The sequence below is a fragment of the Bicyclus anynana genome, chromosome 6, assembly GCF_947172395.1.
Source record: "Bicyclus anynana chromosome 6, ilBicAnyn1.1, whole genome shotgun sequence".
Lineage (NCBI taxonomy): Eukaryota > Metazoa > Arthropoda > Insecta > Lepidoptera > Nymphalidae > Bicyclus > Bicyclus anynana.
Genome location: NC_069088.1, coordinates 13,871,983 through 13,895,955, shown reverse-complemented (window position 1 = coordinate 13,895,955; position 23,973 = coordinate 13,871,983). Strand labels below are relative to the sequence as shown.

Sequence of the window (23,973 nt, the reverse complement as noted above, 5' to 3'; positions counted from 1 at the left end):
CGACGAAATGAACAACGCGGAGTCAACAGGTTGTTCCATAAACCGCGGCTTCGACTGAATCTTCAGTCAGCGGTCGACATTCAGTGGCATAACTGTAGTCGGTACAACATTACATATAAAAAAGTTTCGAAAACAAATAATAAAAAAAAAATTAAAGAAATTGTCGGTAGAAATAAATTCTATAGTTTATCCTAACTCACAACTGATGTTGAGTTGGTGTGAGTGACCCATATCTGATCAGGAGCGTAGTTTAAGTCTGATTCGTAGATTGTTGTGTGATAACTATATTTATTTATCTATACTAATATTATAAAGAGGTAAAGTTTGTAAGTTTGTAAGTTTGTCACATTTTTTAAATGGGGTAATCTTCGGATCTACTGGTCCGATTTTAAAAATTCTTTCACCAGTAGAATGCTACATTATCGGGGAGTGCTATAGGCTATATTTTATATTGGTATCATATATATTAGCCGAGTTATCACAGTTTTTGTCATACAGGTCGGACTAAAAACCTTTTAAACAGACTTATTCGCATGCGCTGCCTTAACCATTGTGTAAAATTGAAATTAATGTATGGAGGCTTTATGTATCTTTAAAAGTTGTACAAAAAAGTCCGCGACGCCATATATCTATCTTCTATTTATTAGCAGATATAGTACCTTTTGTGTTTTAAAAATTATTAATTTTATATACTTAGGTTTACGTCATTATTTATACAACTAACTTTAATCCTTATTAAAATAAATTATTTAATAATTACAAGGATATTAAGGAGATAAGATTTGCCCTTTACAGTATGTTAATTACTTAAATAGTTTCGGAGATAATACAAAATTTCTAAAAGACGCAGAAATTCCGCTATATGACGCCCGGCGCTTTCATTTACGTAGTTCCCGTTCCCGTGTGAATATGGGGATCAAACATAGCTTATGACACTCGCAAATAACGTAGCTTTCTATTGGTAAAACAATTATCCAAATCGGTCCAGTAGATCCAGAGATTACCTCCTACAACCACACGAACTTTTATTATTAGCATAGAAGTCTCTATTTCCCTTGGTCATACCACCACTCTCGAAGGACTGGACCGATTTTGCTAAGGGTAGGAGTAAGATAGAGAAGTTACAGGGTAGAGTAGGGTACTGTTAGAGAAGCGTAGGGGTAGTGTAGGGGTAGGGTAGGTTTAGGGCCGGGTTTAGGGTATTGGTAGGGTAGGGGTAGAGGTAGGGTAGTGGTAGGGTAGAGGTACGGGTAGGATACGGAAGTGGTAGAGTAGGGGTAGGATAGGCGTGAGATAGGGGTACGGGTGGGATAGGGGTAGGAAAGGGATAGGGTACGGATAGGGTAGGGGTTGGATGGGGGTAGGGGTAGGATGGGGGTAGGGTGTAGGTAAGGTAGGGGTAGGGTAGGGGTAGGGTAGGGGTAGGGTAGGGGTAGGGTAGGGGTAGGGTGGGGGTAGAGGTAGGGGTAGGGTAGGGTAGGGGTAGGGTAGATGTAGGGGTTGGGTAGGGTAGGGTTGGGGTAGTGGTAGGGTAGGGTAGGGGTAGTAGTAAAGTTGACATCGAAATTTACGCGGACGAAGTCGCGGGCGTCCGCTAGTAGATAATAAAGACCTTCCTAATAAAAATAAAAGCATTAAACTGCACAAAGTTTAATTTATGTGTTATTTTCATTTCTTATCTATCGAGAGTTGCAATTTCAATCTATTAAATCGAATTGTGAAGATTTTACTTAAGATGTGCGAGTACGATACGAGATAGAGAAAAATCGTACTTTTAAGTTATAAAACTAAACTTATTTAATCAAGTAAACGTTTAACGATGACAAAATGCCGGACAAATACGATTCCAATGCCCTATGGGTCGTTCTCAGTGAGTACAGTGACGGCAATTTGTTCAGCGTCTACCCGAAGTTGCTGGCCGAATTGCTCGTACAAGAGGACGCGGCAAGACAGGAGGGTGACACTAGTGAAGCCGAGAGACTGGTGCTGCCCAGCGACAAGGAGTACCGGCTCACTCAGTACTTCATGCTGGTGGAGATGCAGAAGACATTGGATGATGATAATGATGATGATGGGCAAGTATAAACCAAGGTTTTAGACCCCAATGCAAAGGAGTATTCTATATACATTTGTTATAATTTTTGGCTGTGTGTTATTTTGTTGGTCCATCTACAAAGAACGTTGGACGTTGAGGTCCCAAGGTGCTGGAATGGCGACCCCGCACTGGTAAGCGCAGTGTTGGTCGACCCCCCAACAGATGGACTGACGACATCAAGCGAGTCGCAGGGATTCGCTGGATGCAGGTGGCTCAGTATCGTGATGACTATGCGAGCCGTGGTTTCCATACATAGTACCTTTAAGTATATTTGAAAAATATATCTAACTAGCTGACGCCGCGCGTTTTTACCCGCGTGGTTTCCGTTCCCGTAGGTAAATGGGGATAATATAAAGCCTATAGCCTTCCTCGATAAATGGGCTATCTAACACTAAAATAATTTTTCAAATCGGACCAGTAATTCGTAAACAAACTCTTCAGCTTTATATATAAAGCGAAGCGAAGCGTATAGAGTATAGATATAGATAAGTAAGTACCTATTCAAATATTTTTGCGAAGTAAGGTTTTTAATTTCTTAATTACTTGAATAGGTAATGTAATTCACAACATGTTCACATTATTGTAGTCGATGTTTATGGTCGGTACGAGTGGGTACCAAAATACAATAGGTAGGTTTTTTTTAAAACCATTCCTTATTTGCCACTTTAGTTTTGTTCGTTAATATGAGCAATGTTGTTAAAATACCATGGTAATGCATGAGCATGGTGGCCATGAACTTATGCCAGTAGATTACTATCACATGTAGGTCGACAAACATTGATTACGAAAAAACAGGACAACCGCATAGTGGGTCTTGCGAAAAGTGTCTTTTAAACAGTTAGCGAATTAAGATGTTAATTAATTCTAGTGAATTAATGCTATTTTCTTTCGCTATTACATAGCAAATAGATTGGATTAGTAGTGGAGTGAGAGAAGAAAGAGATCGTATGTGCTTCGAGATAGAGTCAGAAAAGCGCTGTAAACAGATAACAAAATGATAAATTTTTATATAGGTAGGTACATATTTTATTAATGAGAACGTACGTATTTATGTATGCATTTTCATCATATGGTAGCCTTATTTGAATTTGAAAGCAAGTTGTGTTTGGCGGCCTTTTAAGACTGTGATGTTACAAGTCCGTAAATGTTTGTATGTTTGGACGCCCTAGTGCTTCAGTAATAGGTTAAAGCTACAGCAATTTACCCTTCACATGCGTTGTTTGAGTGATATATTATTGCTGCTTTTCATTCTTTACTCTATATTTATAAATTAAACTGCGCCCTCAAATAGCTACAAATAAAGTGAAGTGAATACGTATTAGCTACTTTTCTTTAACCTTAAGGCTTATAATTTCAGTCTTATTATGCGGAATAATGCGAAACTTTGCAATGATGGATGAATTATCTTTTATTCTGTCATGCAAATGCTAACAACTACAAATTTTTAAGAAACTAAGTTTAAATTTATCTTGTACCTAACAGGAGGAATACGTAATATATGTTGATATGAAACTTTCGAAAGAGCAAAAAAAATACCTTTTTTATAGAAAATACAGAGAGTACCTACCTATACAAGTAGGTATAGCATGAAAACTACATTTAATTAAAATTTTTAAAAAGTTGTAGCGTTCCTGTCATTATTTATTGTCAAAACCTTTCATAAAAATATACTCTCGCTGTTTTTATTAAATAATTTACAAGACATTAAAATATAATAATTTCTACACAAATCGTAATTAGTAAAATTGTTTTGAAACGGAAAAATCCACCATTAAAAAAATCGAAAATGGCGACACGCCGCTATACTGGGCTCATCAGTTAAAACTGTCATAATTTTCAGACTTTTTCGGAACCAATTGAGGAAAAAAATGGCCCGATATGTTTGATGGACCTGCTAAAACTGGACAAACGTAAATATTGTACCGTACTTAATTTATTGAAGCGAACTTTGTTGATACTTTATATATTAAATTTTAAAACAAACTACAGAAATGAGACAGGAGCGCGGGAAAATAGCGGCAGAGGGAAGCGAATTCAAAATGAAAATATTTATTTCAGAGAGCGTGCCCAGGAATTTTTCAATTTAGTTTCTCCTTCACCTTTTTATCATAGAACTGCCAGGTAGTAATCTGTATACAATATACATACATGGTTTATGTCACGTCCCGACTCGTACGAAGCGTATTCTTTTTTTATTCTTTACAAGTTAGCCCTTGACTACAAGCTCACCTGACGGTAAGTGATGATGTAGTCTAAGATATAAGCGGGCTAACTTGTTAGAAGAAGGATGAAAATCCACACCTTTTTTCGGTTTCTACACGGCATCGTACCGGAACGCTAAATCGCTTGGCGATGACGTCTTTGTCGATAGGGTGGTAACTAGCCAGGACCTCCGTTTTGTAAATCCATCGCGCATACCACTGCGCCACGGAGGCCGTCAAAATTGGCTCGCAATGCGAAGCTATGGCCTTCCAGCTATCGTTTTCCCTACAACATCTTATCTTCTATATCTAGATCGGATATGTCATGTAGGACAGTCCTCCTATCAAGTTAGCCCGCTTCCATCTTCATCGTCACTTACCATCAGGTGAGATTGTAATCAAGGGCTAACTTGTAAAGAATAAAAAAAACGCTAGATTCAGGCGATTTGTACTATGTCAGTGGGCGCACTTGTATGACTTTCAAAGAATCATCCAACTGTTTGATAAGCCCGATTTTCGGTGCGGATATGTGGACGCCTACCATTAATGAACAGTGCCCTGGCGTTGGTTCTATGACTGCGTTAAGTATAGGCTGTAGGTACATAGATACATACATACATACATAGTTTATATATACATATATAGTACATAGTTTTATATTCCATTGCAGGGATGAAGTCATACATGATGAGAAAAAGCCAATGGAGGAGCCACCGGAGCTGTGGGCGCCATGGAACCATGTGGTGGTCACCAAGAACCCTAACGCGCCGCCTCCCGTCCCCGTCCGCGCTGCGCCGGGGCCAGCTTGGGATATAGAGCAGGTTTCAAATACACAAACACTCATACAATTGTGTTATAATCCCACTTCTGATATTTATAAAAACTTTACTATGCATACTCCATATTAATATTATAAATGCGAAAATAAGTCTGCCGGTCTGTTAGAATTAGAGTTATTGTTTTGCATGGTTATTTCTTTAAAATATTCAATGTAGGTACTAATTAATTAATCACTGTACAAATAATTAATATGTGTGAATTGATTATTGTAAATTACAATGTTATGTGTTTTTATAATGATATTGCAAGCTGTAAGACGGAATTTTGGTGTTTATTTCAATAAGATCTGACTGTAACCTGAATTCGCAATAAACAAATTTCGATTAATTGATTGATTGGTTACTTTTCATAGCTTTACCAAAGGATGAAACTTGTTATAGAAACCTTTTTAAAATCAGAAATTGAAACTTGGAGCAGAACGAAGGCTACCTACCTTTACCCCATAAAAATCCTTGGTTCGCTTGATTTTTAAACAACGGAATTCATTTTTACTATTTAATAAAAGATTTTTGCTAAATCTAGATACGGTTCTTTAAAACTTAAAATATATTTTAGCTGTAAATATCATCTTTAATTATATCTCTATTAAATACCGTGGTAATTAGACGTATTACAATTAATATTTCAACGAGAAATAGGTACCCAAAATTCATTAACCTACAGTCCAGAGATACATACTAATATTTCTTTTGTGAAGGTCCTGAAAGCCGCCCGACTTCTGTGCAAGCCGCCAATGCATGTGAACTTCGCGGACGAACAAGAAATGCGATGCGTCTACTCTCTCATTTACGACGTGTTTAGATGTAAGAATCAATCAATCATTATCAACCCATATTCGGCTCACTGCTGAGCTCGAGTCTCCTCTCAGAATGAGAGGCCAAATAGTCCACCACGCTGGCACAATGCGGATTGGCAGACACACACGCAGAGCATAAAAAAATTCTCTGGTATGCAGGTTTCATCACGAAGTTTTTCCTTCACCGTTTGAGAAACATGATATTTAATTTCTTAAAAGCACAACTGAAAAATTGGAGGTGCATGCCCCGGACCGAATTCGAACCCACACCCTCCCGATTCAGAGGCAGAGGTCATATCCTCTGGGCTATCACGGCTCTTGTAAGATGGATGTAAGAATACTACTGAAAATTATTATTCTATAAGCAGTTTGCATTATATCTGCATTTAATATTCATTTACGTAATGTCATTTTAAAGATTTGCAGATTTAAACGTTTTCATTGATGATTTGATGATGGTGCAGTCTAAGATGGTAGAGCTCTATCTTGTAAAATATCCTATCCATCCTAATTTAGCATGTGACTGTCTGTATCTACGCCGTATTACTTACATGTGTAAACTGCAAAATAAATCCGTAAATCATCACGGTCCTCACTGAAGAGGAGTGTTTTTCAAATAGGCCTATTTGAGAAAAATAACTAAGGATACGAAATTTGATTTAGTTGATTTTATTAAATAAATAAATAACTTTTTATTTCGGTTTACACCATATAATTGAAAATTAATCTAGAAGAGTTAGTGAGAGTAGTAACAATTTTTATCCTGAACCTAAACATATATGTAGAGTTATATTACTCTACTTACAAATATGGCCTACGGCCACCTCTAGCCATCGTGCTACTACTGGGCAGCTCAGCCTCTCCTGTATTGACCCTAGGATGCTGTTGTGGCTATCATCAAGACGCTGCAGGAGTGAAGCTGCCTTCTTGTTAAAACTTAGCTTGGTGTTTATCAGAATGGCTATTCAGCGGCGTGCTTAATGTTTTTTAACCAAGTATGTACTACATACACATGGTACATGTAACTGTACCTACAAAATAAAAAATTCCTTCTCGAACGGAAGAGTTTCACGCAACATCTAATTTTGAATATTTTGCATTTTTATATAACAGTTTTATACATTTACATCTATGCGTATTATTAAATCATGTTTTTTACGGCACAGCAATAAAGAGTGAAAAAAAATCCGTTTTAGTATCGCGCTATTGAAATTGTTCGTGACTTTCATGTCGTAAATCACCCAACACGATGATCGTAAAACCCTCATCCCTATAAAGAACCTTAAAATATGTCTAGCAGCAGGAAATATTCGTAAGTGGGTGTCGTGGTAGTAAAGTTGGCGCGTGAAAGATTTTCACGGCTATGTAGGTGATATTGTCTCACGCGAACTTTGACCTTCGGGACTTGGTAGGTATAACGCTATTTAACTTTTATCACAAAACACCGAAGCGATTGTTGCGATAAACACTAGCGTGTGTTGAACGGTTCTATTTTAGCTGTTAACGGTGGATTAATTTTGTTACATCGCTTTCGTATTCAGGTATTTTTAGAGTTGCAGATTACCGATCGAACCAGCGTAGCTTTATCGCCATACTGAAGGGGCCCCTTACGTGTAAAAGCAAACATTAGTGAAAATCTTCTCGGAAAAAAAAATATATAAAAAAACTGCCTATAGATATTAGTTGATTATGAAATACGGCTAAAACTCACGTGATATAAGGTCGGAGTATGCCTGACTCGTTTCGAACCCATACGGGACCCTTAGTCAAGAGCTGGTTCTTGCAATGCGGCACGATCCAAACTATTCGGAACTATTCGGGCATACTCCGACCTAATATCCCGTGAGTTTTAGCCGTGTTTCATAATCAATTAATATGAATAACACTCACGATAGTTTAAATTCTAAAAGTTGAAAACATCCTACATAGGTCACTGTCATGTTTATTTTAAGAAAGCATTTTTGATTCTTTCGTGAGTACCCTTTATTTAGACCCTCCAACTAATTTTGATACAGGGCCCTAGGACCCTAGGCACGCTACGTCACTGGATCGAACTACAAGATTTTACTCGATTTAGGAGAAAAACACACATGATTTTAGTGATGTGACACAAATGATTTTAGTGATTTTACAAAAAATCTTTGTAAGTGACTCTTGAAATTTCAAGTGCCTTGCCATTAAAAAATATGCGCGTATACCTACCATCTGCTGGATCTGTCAACTAATTACTTGAAAAAAATATAATAATTGTTACCTTAAAAATATTAGGCAGCAGATGCAGAGTGGAAAGTGGATGCTAACTTTACATTGCTCTTTTCTTTACTTTTCAGACAAAACAATACTGGATCAAGGAATAGAAGACATAGATTTTTTTGGCGACTATCCAGAGGTATGATTTAATTTGCTTTGCACACATAACCTCATCTCAGTTCGTGTCCATAGATCAAGCTTTTTTTTATTCTGTACAAGTTAGCCCTTGACTACAATCTCACCTGATGGTAATTGATGATGCCATCTAAGATGGAAGCGAGCTAACTTGTTAGGAGGAGGATGAAAATCCACACCCCTTTTTGGTTTCTACGCGACATCGTACCGGAACGCTAAATCGCTTGGCGGTACGTCTTTGTCGGTAGGATGGTAACTAGCCACGGCCGAAGCCTCCCACCAGCCAGACCTGGACCAATTAAGAAAATCTCAATCGGCCCAGCCGGGGATCGAACCCAGGACCTCCGTCTTGTAAATCCACCGCGCATACCACTGCGCCACGGAGGCCGTCGAATGGTAATGTTAAGCTGAAAATAAGCCTTATTATTTTCCAATAAAAATACCAAGACTGGTAGGTACTTAGATAATAAACAATTCTGAATTCAGCTTTCCGCAAACTCGTAATGTCTCGTTTGCGTTTTGTTCTAAAACTAGGCCAATTTTGTAAAACTGCATAGATTGGCGGGTAGTCAATAGCCGGGTAGATACCTACGTACGTATACCTACCGACCTCACGTGTACGTAGTTATACCAAGTATAGCAGGTACTTGCCAATCGAGAGGTAGATAGGAAGTACCTACGATAGTTTTCTTTTGATGTAAAGTATCGCATACACATTGGTTTGCTAGTAATAAGGGAACCAACAATAACAATCCATAAAACATTAACAATCCATATTCGGCTCACTGTTGAGCACGAATTTCCTCCTTTCCTGTTAGGCCTTAGTCCAGCACGCTGGCCTAATGCGGATTGGCAGACTTCCCACACTTAGAGAATTCTCAGGTATGCAGGTTTCCTCATGATGTTTTTCCTTCACCGTTTGAGATACGTGATAAAAAATGTCTTAAAATGCACATAACTGACAAAGTTGGAGGTATAGCCCAGACCGGATTTGAACCTAAGCCCTCCGAATCAAATGTCATATCCACTGGGCTATCACGTCTCGAGACGAGACCCAACGGCGTGCTTAATGTTTTTTAACGGGTACCAACGTAGAATTAATAAGACGCGTAGAGCCGGCATTTCAGGTCTTTAAAATAATCGAAGGTATACCCTAGACATACCATTAGGATACAGCTTGGCAAATTCTTAGCACTCTCGAAGGTCTGCGCGGGCCGGGGGGTGTGTTATGAATAAAACACCCACGACTGATATACCTCACTTCTCCGCACGCACGATTTCACACCCAAATGTTTCCCCCCGTCGCCCGCATATCAACGAACTTGCCAGACTTTAGCTCACTATTATTCTATACTTGTTCTTATTGTGACAACGGTTGTCAGAGGCGACATGTCTCCATTTCTAGTTTGCTGCTCTTTTATACGTTTTGTATGAAGATGGAAGTTCTGTCGGCAACATTTTTGAAAACTTTCACGATATAGCTAGTGTTCAAATGTACCTACGTCATGCAATGTTTTGCTATCCCACATAACTTCGCATACTTTCGTTTCATACGGACAAAATTGTTTATGCATCTCTTGCGTTCAAACCATGATATTTAATTGAAGCCTTAATAGCTCAACGGTGAAGGGATTCATCACCGCGTAGTCGGGGTTCGATCCCCGCCCGCTGTACCTACTATTGTCGTGCCCACTCCTAACACTGTCTTTCCCGACTAGTTGGAGGGAAATGAGAATATTCGCATTTTTTTTTAATATTTGTCATTTTAATTATGACCAATATTCCCATTCCAACTAATCCGGAAAGATTGTATTAGGAGTGGGTATGACAATAGACCAACGGGCGGCGATCCAACCACCACCCCTCCGTGATGAGTCCGACCGCTCTAACAAATATATTATGGCAAATATTCTTTCAAATATAAAAAAAAATCAATTCCAAATTTCAGCCAAGCCGCAACGTAAAAGTCCTCCTTTACAAACACACACACACAAATTTTCGCCTTTATGTGTGTTATTAATAACGGACGCCCGCGACTTCGTCCGCGTGTAAATCAATGTAAACTTTCAATCCCTATTTCACCACATTAGGGGTTGAATTTTAATAATTTTCGAATCGCATTATATTTCGTATTTTTTATGATATATGAATATTTTTTTTACTCTAAAAATTAACGACTTTCCATACAAACTTTCAACCACTGTTTTACCCCATTCTATTTTTATTTTAGGGTCAAAAGTATCCTATGTTTTGCTCAAAGACCTCATATACCGTTATACTAAAATTCATCTTGATCGGTTCAGCCGTTTAGCCGTGAAAGGTAACAGACAGACAGACAGAGTTACTTTCGCATTTATAATATTAGTATAGATTGTATCTACTCGTATAAGTACATACATACAACTCCGGTCAATAGGTAGGCCTCTACATAAATAAAACTATAACGCTCTTGAAACATTATAGAAGGTTGCATGGCAAAGCTTCCAAGGTTAAAGAAATGTCATTACCGAGCAATAACTTCGATAAAAGCACATTCGACAAGATGTAACAGCAAAAAATATGGCCCCATCTACCTCACATTATGGCGCTCTCGTGACCGAAACCATTTATTTTTCTTTGAGGACGCTCACGGAAACGAGCTTTGTATGTACGAGCGGTTATTTTGGTGAAAATATGTAGCTTTGCGGTTACCAATCTGATAAAGTGGATCCGATTAATAATAACACTGGAAATGGCGTCAAAAGACATTTAGTTTTGAGTGTTATCGCTTAGATAGCACGCTCTAGCTGTGCATATAATTAGTTACTCTTTGGACATTTTAATGGCTCACTTCTGAGAGCCTCCTTAAAGCAGAGGAATTATGGGGCTAGACCCACATCGCTTCTACAATAAGGGTTGCGTAAAACAATAGTTAGAAGGGAGAAAAAATAGGGAAATCAAATGACTTGTACTATGTTTTGTCTGTGACGAGTAGACCCTAAAGGTACTGATAAACTTGGGTATTCACTTGTAACAGAACATCGAGCAGTCTCCGCCCGTATTTAGGTATATTTGGCGAACTGAACAACGAGACGAACCGAGCATAGAGCCAAATATTACTACCTACGAACATCTTGAGAATCCTAGCGAACGCTCGATTCGATAAAGCAAATCAGCTCGCTAGAATGCTCGCTAAAATGTTTCTGTGATGTGACATTCGCACGAATGCTCATTACAAGTGATTGCTCAAGTCTATCAGCACCATAAGACAGTTTCTGTGCGCCCTATGATTTGAGCTGTTGAGTTCAGTCGTTGCATAATAATACATGACATGATATTGCAGCTGAACTAGAATTTTGTAGAGAAATTTTCGATTATGTAAAGAATTTACAACGCTATCAATTCTTGCATTGAAGGCTTCGTTAAAATCTGAGAAAATTTATGCAATTGTTCTACTGAACGATATTTTGTATCTTGATCTTAAATACCTATTTAGCTTCAGGGTTATTTTCAGGCCAATAGGTTCAAGATTGCATCAAATTACAGTATAGGAACTTACTTACGTATATCAACGTAGTTTTCTTAAAAAACATCAATATTAGGTAGTCCATTGATATCAGCCCACTATGGAGCTAGCCTACTTTCTAATAGAAGAGTGGATGTGGAGCTTAGACCCACCAGGCAGTTCCAAAGCGGATAGTTGTTATCCATAGCACAATAAACTTGGAGGGTTTATACTCTAAAGTGCTGTGTACACCTTGAATGTATTACTCTATTGACAATTTTTTGACAGCTTTCAGAATACCGGCACACAACATGGTTGTTCCTAATGGAAGTAGCGCGGCGGCGATGGATGTCCAGACCACGGGCAGAGATAGAGCGAGCGACGCGCCTGTTGGATGAGGCTGGATATCCCTTCAAGGAAGTGGAAGCCGCCATATGGGATGAAAGGGTCCACTTTGCTGCAGCCATCGCCCGAATAAGGATAAAGAATAGGGCTCTCTCGTAATTTTATTACCTTACCTTCTTTTTGTAGTAATAGTTGGTTGACAAATCAGTAGGCCACCAGCACCACCTGTGATGGTAATAGGAAATCCATCATTATGTCTTATATCAATTCTCTCCACACATATGTATATATGGTTCACACATCTTAAGCCCTGAGCTTTTTCTTTATTGCATCGTACAGGTTAGCGGACCTCTTACCGGCACACTTACGAGAAGAACGAATATCCGCTTGCGTTAACAAGGATACTGTCACTGGATGGGTGAACACTTTCAAGGCAAAGTGAGTAGAAAAATTCTCTATCATCAGCATCATCATCATCATTAACAGCCGATGGACGTCCACTGCTGACATAGGCACATACTGCTGATATAGAATCTTGCATGGACTTCCAAACAACACGGTCTCCTGCCGCCTGCATCCAGCAGCTCCCTGCAACTGCATGATGTTCTCGGTTCACCTAGTAGGGGGTCAATAAACGCTGAGATTTCTAATGTGGGGTCACCATTCCAGCACCTAGGGACCCCAACGTCTATCGGCTTATGAGTTATGTGGCAAAATCAAAATCAAAATCAAAAATCATTTATTTCAAGTAGGCTCAGTTTACAAGCACTTTTGACACGTCAGTTGACTATTTGTAAAGATTCTACCACCGGTTCGGAAGGCAGGTCCTGCTGAGAAGATACCGGCAAGAAACTCAACAGTTGCTCTTTTGAAAAAGTCATACAGTATTATAATTTACAATTGATAACAATTACTGTTTACATTTGTTATAGTTTTACTTCCTGTGTGAAGGTGGAAGCTGATCCAACGGCCTCCAAGCATTTTTATCATTAAGGAACTCATCAATGTTGTAGTACCCTCGACTAAGTAAATGTTTTTTAACACATTGCTTAAAGCTATGCATTGGCAGGTCCATCACAGTCTTGGGGATCTTATTATAGAAGAGTACACCCAAACCTACAAAAGATTTTTTTACTCTTTGGAGACGATATGCAGAAATAACTAACTTATGCCCGTGTCTAGTAAGACGTGGGTTTAGATCTCCTTTTCGTTTGTACAAATTAATATTTTGTCTTACATATATTATACAGTTATATATATATATTGACAGGCTACTGTTAGTATACCTATTTCTTTAAACTTTTGACGAAGGGACTCGCGTGATTTTAATTGGTATATTGCTCGAATTTCTCTTTTTTGAAGTACAAATATAGATTGTATATCGGCAGCCTTGCCCCACAATAAAATACCGTAAGACATTACGCTGTGAAAGTACGCAAAATAAACAAGCCTAGCTGTATCGACATCAGTAAACTGTCTTATTTTTCTCACGGCAAATGCCGCTGAGCTAAGTTTACCAGACAGTTTTTCTATATGAGCACCCCACTGAAGTTTACAATCCAAGGTCACTCCCAGGAAAACCTTGGAACTCTCCATTTCTAGTGTTTCACCATCGATCATTATAGACTTATCTAGTTTTATAACATTTGGCAATGAAAACTCAATACATTTTGTTTTCTTAGCATTCAAAAGTAGATTATTTGCAGTGAACCAATGCGACACATGCGATATGGCACGGTTTACGTCGTCAGAGTTATCTTTATTTCTGTCGGACTTAAAAATTAAGGATGTATCATCAGCAAACAGTACAATCTCACATATGCCGCTGACATGGTATGGTAAATCGTTTATGTACACTAAAAATAGAAAAGGACCCAGAATTGAACCCTGTGGGACGCCCATTATGGTAGTGGAACCGTGCGACTTTATATCATTTATGCATACCTTCTGTGTTCTATCACTGAGATAAGAGGCAATGAGATCGAGTGCAACACTTTTGATGCCATAGTGGCTTAACTTGAGTAGAAGCGTGTTATGGTCAACACAATCGAACGCCTTGGACAGATCACAGAGCACACCAATTGCATTCTTAGAACCTTCCCATGCTTCATAAATATGTTTTAAAAGTTTAGCCCCTGCATCAGTTGTATTGCGACCTTTTGTAAAACCATACTGTTCAGGATGAAGCAAGTTATTTAAATTAAAATGACATAAAAGTTGATTTAATATGATTTTTTCAAAGACCTTGCTAAGTGTTGGCAATTTTGTAATCGGTCTATAATTATTAAGATCTGATTTGTCTCCTGATTTGAAAAGTGGTATCAATTTGCCATGCTTCATTAGGTTCGGAAAAATACCTAAGTCCACACATTCATTAAAAATAATAGCTAAGTGGGGAGCAATGATATCAATTATATTAGATATTACTTTCACTGACATGCCCCACAGATCTCCGGTTCTTTTTAATTTTAATAAATTGAAAGATCTTTTAATGTCTGATACAGTTATGTGGTGAAATTCAAAAAGAACGTTGCACTCTTTAACATTGCCTCTTAATAGTCTCTGGGCTTCCGTAGCAGACGAATCTAGTGAATCAGTTAACAAGATAGGAACATTCTGGAAAAAATCTTCAAAGGCATTAACAACCTCGATATCAGTGTTTACCTTTTTGTCATTGACAATTAATTCAAAACTCATATCCCGCGGTTTGATTTTTCCTGATTCTCTATTAATTATGTTCCAGGTGGTTTGTATCTTGTTCTCAGACTCAATTATTTTCTGTTTGATGTGTAACGATTTCGCAAGAATACAAACACGTTTAAAAATTATTGAGTAACTTTTTACGTAATCTAAATAAGTTCGCGTTTGATTATATTGTTTTTCCTCGTACAACTCGTACAATTTATCTCTACTTTTATAGATGCCTACAGTAGCCCATTCGCTAAACTTTAATTTTTGGCTAGCATTAATGCGTTTAAAGTTAAAAATGTATGACTATAGCTGAGCTATGCCTCTGACTTTGGTTCTTCAACGTTCTTTTTAATGGTCTAAGCCTTAATTCTAATTTGATCACGCAGTTAAACTACAAGCATATCTCGCTCCATCGCCCCCTGAGTGACTTTGAGCCTTCTTATTTGATCACGAAGTGAAACACCCAAGCATAACACGCCCCGTCGCTCGCTAAGTGACTTTGAGCCTCATATGAAGGCCCACAGTTAGCGACAAGTCTCGGATCCGTAGTTTATCACTGGCAACATATTTTTTGTTACAGAAAAATAGCTCAGCTCATTAAGAAACTCCACCAATTGGGATACTCATATAGCCATTCTCGTCAGCTTTGCGCGGGAGAATATAGATTTGATCGTGTCTGTCCAAGGTCAGTAGATATTTAGGTATTATACTCGTCGACAATTATCATCAGCGTCACAATCACAAATCAATCATATTCGATCGATCGATCGAATATGATTGATTTGTGATATTATACCATAGACAAATTTTGTAGAGTAAAATTATTATTTAAAAATAAACCGTTAACAATACTTATTCGTACTTTCAGATTTATAACGCTTCGTCCACCAGACAATATCAGCATTGGAAAATTGGATTTGGTTCAGGATGGTGTGATAGTTCTCCAGGTATGTTCCTATGCACTAGATAGACTTACTAGGCTTAAAACTGTAAGTTCTGTATCAAAATGATTTTATATCGATCCTGGAACGAACGGAAAGTGTAAATCTATCCTGGGAAGTCCATCTAGTTTTGGATAAAGTGGTAAGATGACAAACAAGGCGCTTTTGTGTACGAGCTGAAGGTTCGTTTCGTTGAAAGCAGAAGAATGTTCCTTTAGTTTTACACACCAACGCACTGTTTGCCAACTGCTTAATATCACACACGTGTCCACTTGTCTGTAGTACATCTATAGGCAAACAAATTTCAAAAGTAGACAAAACATGCCTATAGATTTTATTATCTAGGGTCACTTAGTTAGATGTGTATGCAGGAACGCGAATTCTGCGAAGGCGCATCAACTTTATGTCGCGCTCTCCGCGCCAACGCACTGATGTTAGATGTGTATGCAGGAACGCGAATTCTGCGAAGGCGCATCAACTTTGTGTCGGGCTCTCCGCGCCAACGCTCTGATGGGTGTGGTTGCTCAAACGCACGCCTCGTCTCCACGCTGCTCCGCATACCTCGCAGCACAGCTCAGGGAGTTGGCTGCAATACTGAAGGCTGAGAAACCAGCCGCCCCTGCTACTCCGGAACTGGGAAAGCTGGTCGTATTTGGTGCTGGAGACAAGTATGAGCTTTCTTTATAGTTTTATATGAGTACTAGTATCTTTAAATGTGTCTAACGTTCGCCTACCTTTCAAATAACGTCCGTGTAGGTGTCACTCACTCTCATCAGTCGATGGACTTCCAAACACCACGATCTTGCCGATGCCGCCTGCATCCAGCGACTCCCTGTGACTCGTCTGATGTCGTCAGTACACATGTTGATGGGGTCGACCAACATTGCGCTTTCCGTTGCATGGTCATCATTCAGCCACCTTGGGACCCCAACGTCCTAAAGCTCCTCGAACTATTCACTCCACCCACAGCCCATTGCCACTGAAGCTTTGCGGCTCACTGAGCTATACTATATCGGTGACTTTGATTGTAATGGGAGTGGTTCGATTATTATCGAACGGTTTTAACGCTAAGGTTCGATCCACGGCCATCCATTGGTATGTTATCCGAAGGCCGTAGATCGATCCCTAGATCTTTCAGAATTAGATCCGTTCCCTTAAACGTAAAGCTATTGAAACTATTGAAATTGAAGTTATTATTGTTGTTGTGTAAAAATATTTGCTGTAAGCTCCGGATCTCCTTAAGGGAATCGTAGCATCATCACTGGAGGTTGGGTCCTTGGGCAAGTGCAGTATCTCTGCTAGAATGGAAGGGCTACATCAGATATGAAGAAGAGGGAATAGATAATTCCCCTGAACTATCTCCTGTTCTGTGAGGCTCGGACTCGTTTTTAATTTTTACATTATACAGAAATATTCTTTTTTTTCCATTTGTATAATTAAGTATTTTTTTGGGTTCGAAAGAAAAGTAGAATATATTGTCTTGTCTGCTAATTATTTTTTAATACAATAATAATTGTAGGGTGGAAAGCTACATAGGTACCTTACAAGAGCTGGGCATAGATGCATCAGACCTGCCACAATCGCAAGCTTCAGTGTGTGTGCTGAGTGACCCCATTCATGGTGACACGCCATTGGTGGCCAGTGCTCTTGACGGAGTCGTGGCCGCGCTGGCCACGCCACCCAACTCGTACTCCGCTGTCACTGATCCTATTGACTTGGTGTGCGGACGAGGCGGCGACTTGGCTATGCTAGAGGTAACTATTAGGTATAGTAAATATGGTGAACTAGATTTATTCGACCTGCTCGGCCGTGTGTGGTCAGTACTCTTGAGGGATTGGAGACCGCGCTAGTCACGGCACCAAACTTTTAATCCGCTGTCACTGATCCTATTGACTTGGAGTGTGGAAGAGGTGGCGACTTAGCAATGCTAAAGGTATTTATCGTGCTCTTTTTTTTTGTTTTTCCCATTAGTGACCAGTGACATTGACAAAGTGGTGGCTGAATAGGGGATATAGGGATACCCGGATATGGGTATTTAAATGGATATAAATCACGGGAATAAGGGGATAAAATTTAGCCTATTTTCATCATGGACTGGTATTTAATAGTGAACAACAAATAGTCAAACCTTTCCTCTTTATAACAAAATTACAATATTTTTAGATACTTACAGAGTCTGAAATTGACTCGAATGGGAGGGCGCGTGTTCAGTCCATCCTGGAAGAACAAAGGAAGACACTGAAAACGCTGATGTCTAAGCCTCAGGTTAGTTAGCCTTAGACATTTTTGTACTATTTATTACAAAAATAAATATTAACGATGTTAAATTGAGCAACGCTGTGGTCACGATATTTTTCCTAAACCGAGCATTATGAGAGCTATAATCCTGAGTTTGTTTTCAGATCCAGTTAATTTTATATGAGACCCATTCAGCCCTGGAAGCAGAGAACGAAGCGCAGGTGACACGAGCGGTTGCCGAAGCGAATCGTCTGGCGCGGGAGAGACACGCGTTACTAAAGAAGAAGAACAGAGACCACTCTGTTAGTATTCAAAACATTTCGGTTTTTTTTTTTAAATTTTCCTTCAGAGTTAACGCTGAACCTCGTGACACTCTTAACTGCCTCTAGATGTTTTTTCTTTTTTCCAGAAAATTTGTCTGATTTGCCACTCATCACACACTACTAGACAACATACGCATGATCAGGTTTTCGGAGTACACGTCACTGTTTGCTCCCTGTGACATTACAGGCACCATTCGAAAATAGCATGTCGCAGAATTCTTTTCTCATTTTCAAAACATTTCGGTTGTTCATCATCAATATCAGCCGATGGACGTCACTGCTGGACATAGATCTCTTGCATAGACTTCCAAACACCACGGTCTCGGCATCAGCATCCAGCGACTCCCTGTAACCTGCTTGATGTCTTCGGTCCACCTTGTGGAGGGTCCATTCCAGTACCTTAAAGCCCCAACGTCTATCGTCTCTTTGAATTATGTGTCCCGCCCTTTGCCATTTCAGCTTCACGACTCGCAGGCTGAGCTATATCAGTGATTTTGATTCTTCTTTCTTTGGTTTAGTTTGGTTCAATTGGAGTTAAATATTTAAAACTATAGATCTTCAAGAATAGTTTTTCAAGAATACAAGGAACCATAGGTTGTCGTTAATTAGGTATCTATTTCTCGAACTTTTTTCTTTTCCATTCTTCTGATAAATAGTTTCCTTTTACAGACACCAAAGCACAGGGAAATAGCGGAAGCAGTCAGAAAAGATTCCTGCTCATCGATAGACGAAACTGATGACAAGGAGGACCAAGTGCATACCAAAGTGCAGGATGACCAATCAAAAAAGCGACCTATGTCCTCACCCCCGATGACTGCTCGACCGAATCCCGAGGAACAGAACGTTCTTAAAAAGAGAGCAGAAAGCGCTAACGTTACTACACGAGCTGGACATTTGACCAGCAAGACGAGACCCATACCAGCGGTCATTGAGAGCGAGCCTGTCCCCAGGGATCCTGATAAAGACAGCCCGGACGTTTATGTGAGTTCTCTATATTTGCTTTTTTTCATTAAGGTGGACTAGAGTATGAGTAACCAACCAACCTCGCTTCGTATTTTCTTCCTCGAACTAAATTTTGTTGTGCATAATCTTTGACCAAATCCCAGACGAGCCCCCAAATTGTTTTGTGGGAACTGGGATGTTGCTCAAAGTAAAACTTTACGTCTTACGTCTTTCTGACTTTCATCTCAAGTTGCGTCACAGTTCATACATACGTCTCGTTTTTAGCCGCTTTCGTACTACGGACATTTATAATTTCTCTCTTTCTATTTCTATCGAAGACCTCCGCCGCGTGTCAATATACCTACTAAAAATCTACTGAACGGATTTTCACCAGTAGAGATTTTCCATGAGAAAGGGTTTGTGTAAATATGACGATAATTGTTTGATGTGACTGAAAAAGTCGTTGGAAGTTTTTATTAGAAACACTGCCTAATTCCCTTTCAAACAGGTATAACAAAACATTGCATATTCAGGTTCCACATTCAGGTTCCACGCACATTCAGCACATTCAGGTTCCACGCGGGTGAAGTCTGTTAGTTAGCTGCTAACATAATAATGTGTAAGAAAATTTCTGATAAACAGGTACCCGAGTGCGATTTGTTTGAAACCCAAATGTTACCAGATCTCGGTAATGGTTTGGATATCAATTACATTTTGGATCGTGACGGCTGCTACTTGGGACTGATTCAAAGAAAGGTAATTTGTTGAAATTTTTACTGATTTAGTAGAAGAGTATAATGCTAGCCATTCACCATCCAATAAGCTCATGTTCTTGCAGCGCAAACGGAAGGACATCCGATAGACTGATTTTGTGTTGGTCACGATCTGCATGATGTCATGCACATCGCTTGCATATGTCTCAACGGATGTTCTGCTGTTAGCGCTGCAGGCACGTGGACTTTTTAGATGGTGAGTGGCTAGCATAATAGGTATAGGATATAATTTACCTCCCTAACTAGCACTACCTCGCCTAAACAAGAATAGAATAGAATCTCTGACGAATTGAGAACCTTTTCCTTTTTTGAACTCCGTTAAAACTAGCGAGAGAAAGGTACCTAACCCGCCTCTGATTGACTCGATTATCCAGTTGATTATCAACCCTTGAGTGATTGTATGATGGAATAGGAAGAGTAGGCGTCCCACAAGAGATCACTAGACTAGACGCCAATACATGATCCGTCTCGAGAGTGGAGTAGTTGAGTGCTCTTAACCCTTGATTAATTGGATGATAGAGTAGGCGTCCTGCAGGACATCACACGGCTGGACGCCAAGTATCTAGGACTCTAGGTACATGATCTGCCCCGTGAGTGGAGTAGTCCAGTGCTCTTAAGTGTCCAGTGCCCTGTGATGGAATGATACTCGTAGAGTAGGCGTCCCGCAGGAGATCAATCGGCTGGACGCCAAGAACTGGATCCGCCCCGTTCTTAACCCTTGAGTGATTGTATGATAGAGTAGACGTTCCGCAGGAGATTACTCGACTGGACGTCACTGCCCCGTAAGTGGCGTAGTCCAGTGCTCTTAACCCTTGAGTGATTGTATGATAGAGTAGGCGTCCCTCAGGAGATCACCAGACTGGACGCCAAGTACATGATCCGCGTGGCGGAGGAGCGCGGGCTGTTCGGCGCGGCGCCGACCGCTCAGCGTCGCAAGGGGCCCGAGAAGCCTGCAGCTGCGCCGCGTCGCCGGAGACGCAAGGCTAACACGTTTGAGGTTGGTTGCCTTTCATCATCATCATCATCGTATCAGCCGATGGACGTCCACTGCAAGACATAGGCCTTTTGTAGGGACTTCACGATACTGAGCCACCTGCATCCAGCGAATCCCTGCGACTCGCTGGATGTCGTCAGTCCACCTGGTGGAGGGTAGACCAACACTGCGCTTACTAGTGCGGGGTTGCCATTCCAGCACTTTGGGACCCCAACGTCCATCGGCTCTTCGAACAATGTGCCTCGCCCATTGCCACTTCAGCTTCGCAACTCGTTGAGCTATGTCGGTGACTTTGGTTCTTCTGCGGATCTCCTCATTTCTGATTTGATCACGCAGAGATACTCCTAACATAACTCGTTCCATTGCTCGCTGTGTGACTCTGAGCCTTCTTATGAGGCCCATAGTTAGCGACCAAGTTGCCTTTATCTATGCCATATCCAAATGAATGTAACTTGATGCCCTAAGCAATCTTCCCCTGTAGGCCCCCCGTACCATCAAATAGATATTAGAGATGTCCTAAACAATTGTATAGATAGCTTTATGCTATTCCAGAACTGGACTTATCTTCTACATATGACCAATTACTCTGTATGTGAATCATAACATAAGACTGTGCTAGAAGTGGTTGTAAGAATGGCTGTAAGGATAAATATATAATCGATATACATTAACGAAGGCGCTACAGTACGTATGTAGGTAATTATAATTGCACATATCCATGATCTATTTTATCGTTCTATTTATTCTATACCTACACAAAATACCTGCCTACCTATAGCTGCTGGAAATAATGAAGAACAAAGTGCTGATTTCGGTATGTCCATATTTTACTTGAGGCGTAAGTATTCGTTGATAAGCCTTTTGTGCCTGTAATTACACCAGCAACAATATGTCGTCAGACTACACAGTAATGCTGTAAACAAACACAAACTACTAACAGATTAATAGCTCCCTTACCACACAGGTGGAGCGCGTAGCGGCGCCCACGTATGCGTCGCTGTGGCGCTCGTGTCGACGCTTCTCTGCGCCCGCACGCTTACCCGTGGAACTCACAGACGAGGGCTCGGATCCGCACCGCGTGTGCTCGCGCCACGAGCGTCGCCAGGCCGCCGCCGTCGCCATCACCACCGCGGCGTGCTGCTGCGACGCTAAGCACAGGTAACACTGTCCCCCTAGTCAGGTATACCTACTACTACTATTACCTGCTATGGCCTTCGTGGCGCAGTGGTATGCGCGGTGGATTTACAATACTGTTCTGGGTTCGATCCACGGCTGGGCCGATTGAGGCTTTCTTAATAGGTCCAGGCCTAGCTGTTGGGAGGCTTCAGCCGTGGCTAGTTACCACACTACCGACAAAGACGTACCGCCAAGCGATTTAGCCGTGTAGAAACCGAAAGGGGTGTGGATTTTCATCCTCCTCATAACAAGATAGTTCTGTTATGAGGAGGACAACTTCCATCTGCATCAACTGCATCATCACTTACCATCAGGTGAGATTGTAGTCAAGGACTAACTTGTACAAAAAAACTATTCCCGAGGGATTCGAATACCTTTTATCTGCATTACGTCTAATCTCAATGAATCTCTTTTCAGACGGACAAACACGGTCCGGCGCGCATCTGCTGACATGACGACGGAGCCGTCGTCGGCGCCGTGTCGCAGGCCTTTTCCAATGGTGGTGCACGAGTTGAGGCTCAAGAGCATCTTGCCGCGCAAAATTATTGTGTGACACATCCTGCAGAGCCTATGTAATATGTCGCAGCCATCGGGTTGAATTAGCCAGCTAATAGGTTGCCTAGGCCGTTCAATAAGCCCCGGCATAGATTTTATCAATTTTATACTATTTTCAGAGTGCCTAGGGGGAGTTTTCAATGTTTTCATACTGTGACGATCGCGTAAACGTAAACGCCAGTTGTGCAGTAGTGCCACTAGATGGCGCTGTTTCATTTCCTTAGAAATTCGCGTTTACGTTTACGCGATCGTCACAGTATCAAACTGTCACTAGGGAAACAGGTGTCATTTGTGAACTCATGGTCATCAATAACCACGGATTATTGATTAAATTAAATTGAATTCTAAATACCTAGAATATACGGCCATCTTGGTTAACGTTGCCATTTATAACTTGGCTAGTTATTTTTAACCATTTGAATGAATGGCGCGGTTAAATCAACGACCCGATTGCTGGGACATAATATATGTAGGTATATCAGCGAATTACTTTTTGTGAAAGTGTTTTTCAGGTAGCATAGGTACGGTGACAGTTGCCTTATGACGTTCATAATACGTACTATTATCGTGAATCGCGGCAAACTTTCAAGAGTGAAACGAACTGTCACCGTACCCATGCTATCTGAAAAACACTATATATTTGATAAAACCCACACGAGTTGATTATTATTATGTACAATTGTACAGGGGTAATTCAATAAAAAAAAATCAGTGAAAATTTATGCCTATGCGTTCAAATAGGATTACTTAACAAATAGATTTTAAAAGTTAGTTAAACGTTAAACCTTAATGATTGTTCTAAAATATTTTTGTTACCTATTTTAATCTTTTATACTTACTTTAATATTTTTAATTTTTGTTTTAAACATATTATGTAACGAGTATTTAACATCTATCTATAATAATAAAAATCAGTCAGTTTCTTCAGACTAGGTGGCTAATATTGGTTTAACGTCGCGACAGTTGCAATTTGGCTAAGTCATTATACAAAAAAAGCGCCTTAACAGCGACACTCACACCGGGCCAGATAAAATTTTCAAAAATGTATTAATTCTGTTGTAAGCAAGCAAGAAATATCACTGTAAATGCCCACAAACGTCAATCAAAAAAAAAAAATTATTACGAGGTGTATCTGTGTTATCTTTTAAATAATTTAAATATTATAATACTGTATTATGTAAACACGTGTTTAAT

The 23,973-nt window shown here is 40.0% G+C and overlaps 1 protein-coding gene across 1 annotated transcript; it reads left to right on the top strand.

Moving 5' to 3' along the window:
• Positions 1-1,747: 1,747 nt before the first annotated feature.
• Positions 1,748-23,852, top strand: LOC112053618 (uncharacterized). Its single transcript, XM_052882060.1, has 17 exons — positions 1,748-2,079; positions 4,989-5,117; positions 5,834-5,939; positions 8,263-8,321; positions 12,090-12,301; positions 12,486-12,584; positions 15,418-15,522; positions 15,706-15,784; positions 16,229-16,446; positions 17,298-17,532; positions 17,942-18,043; positions 18,181-18,318; positions 19,009-19,320; positions 19,924-20,037; positions 20,902-21,051; positions 22,013-22,206; positions 22,642-23,852. The coding sequence occupies exons 1-17, from the start codon at positions 1,828-1,830 to the stop codon at positions 22,775-22,777; spliced, it is 2,640 nt and encodes an 879-aa protein (XP_052738020.1). The 5' UTR covers positions 1,748-1,827; the 3' UTR covers positions 22,778-23,852.
• Positions 23,853-23,973: the final 121 nt, after the last annotated feature.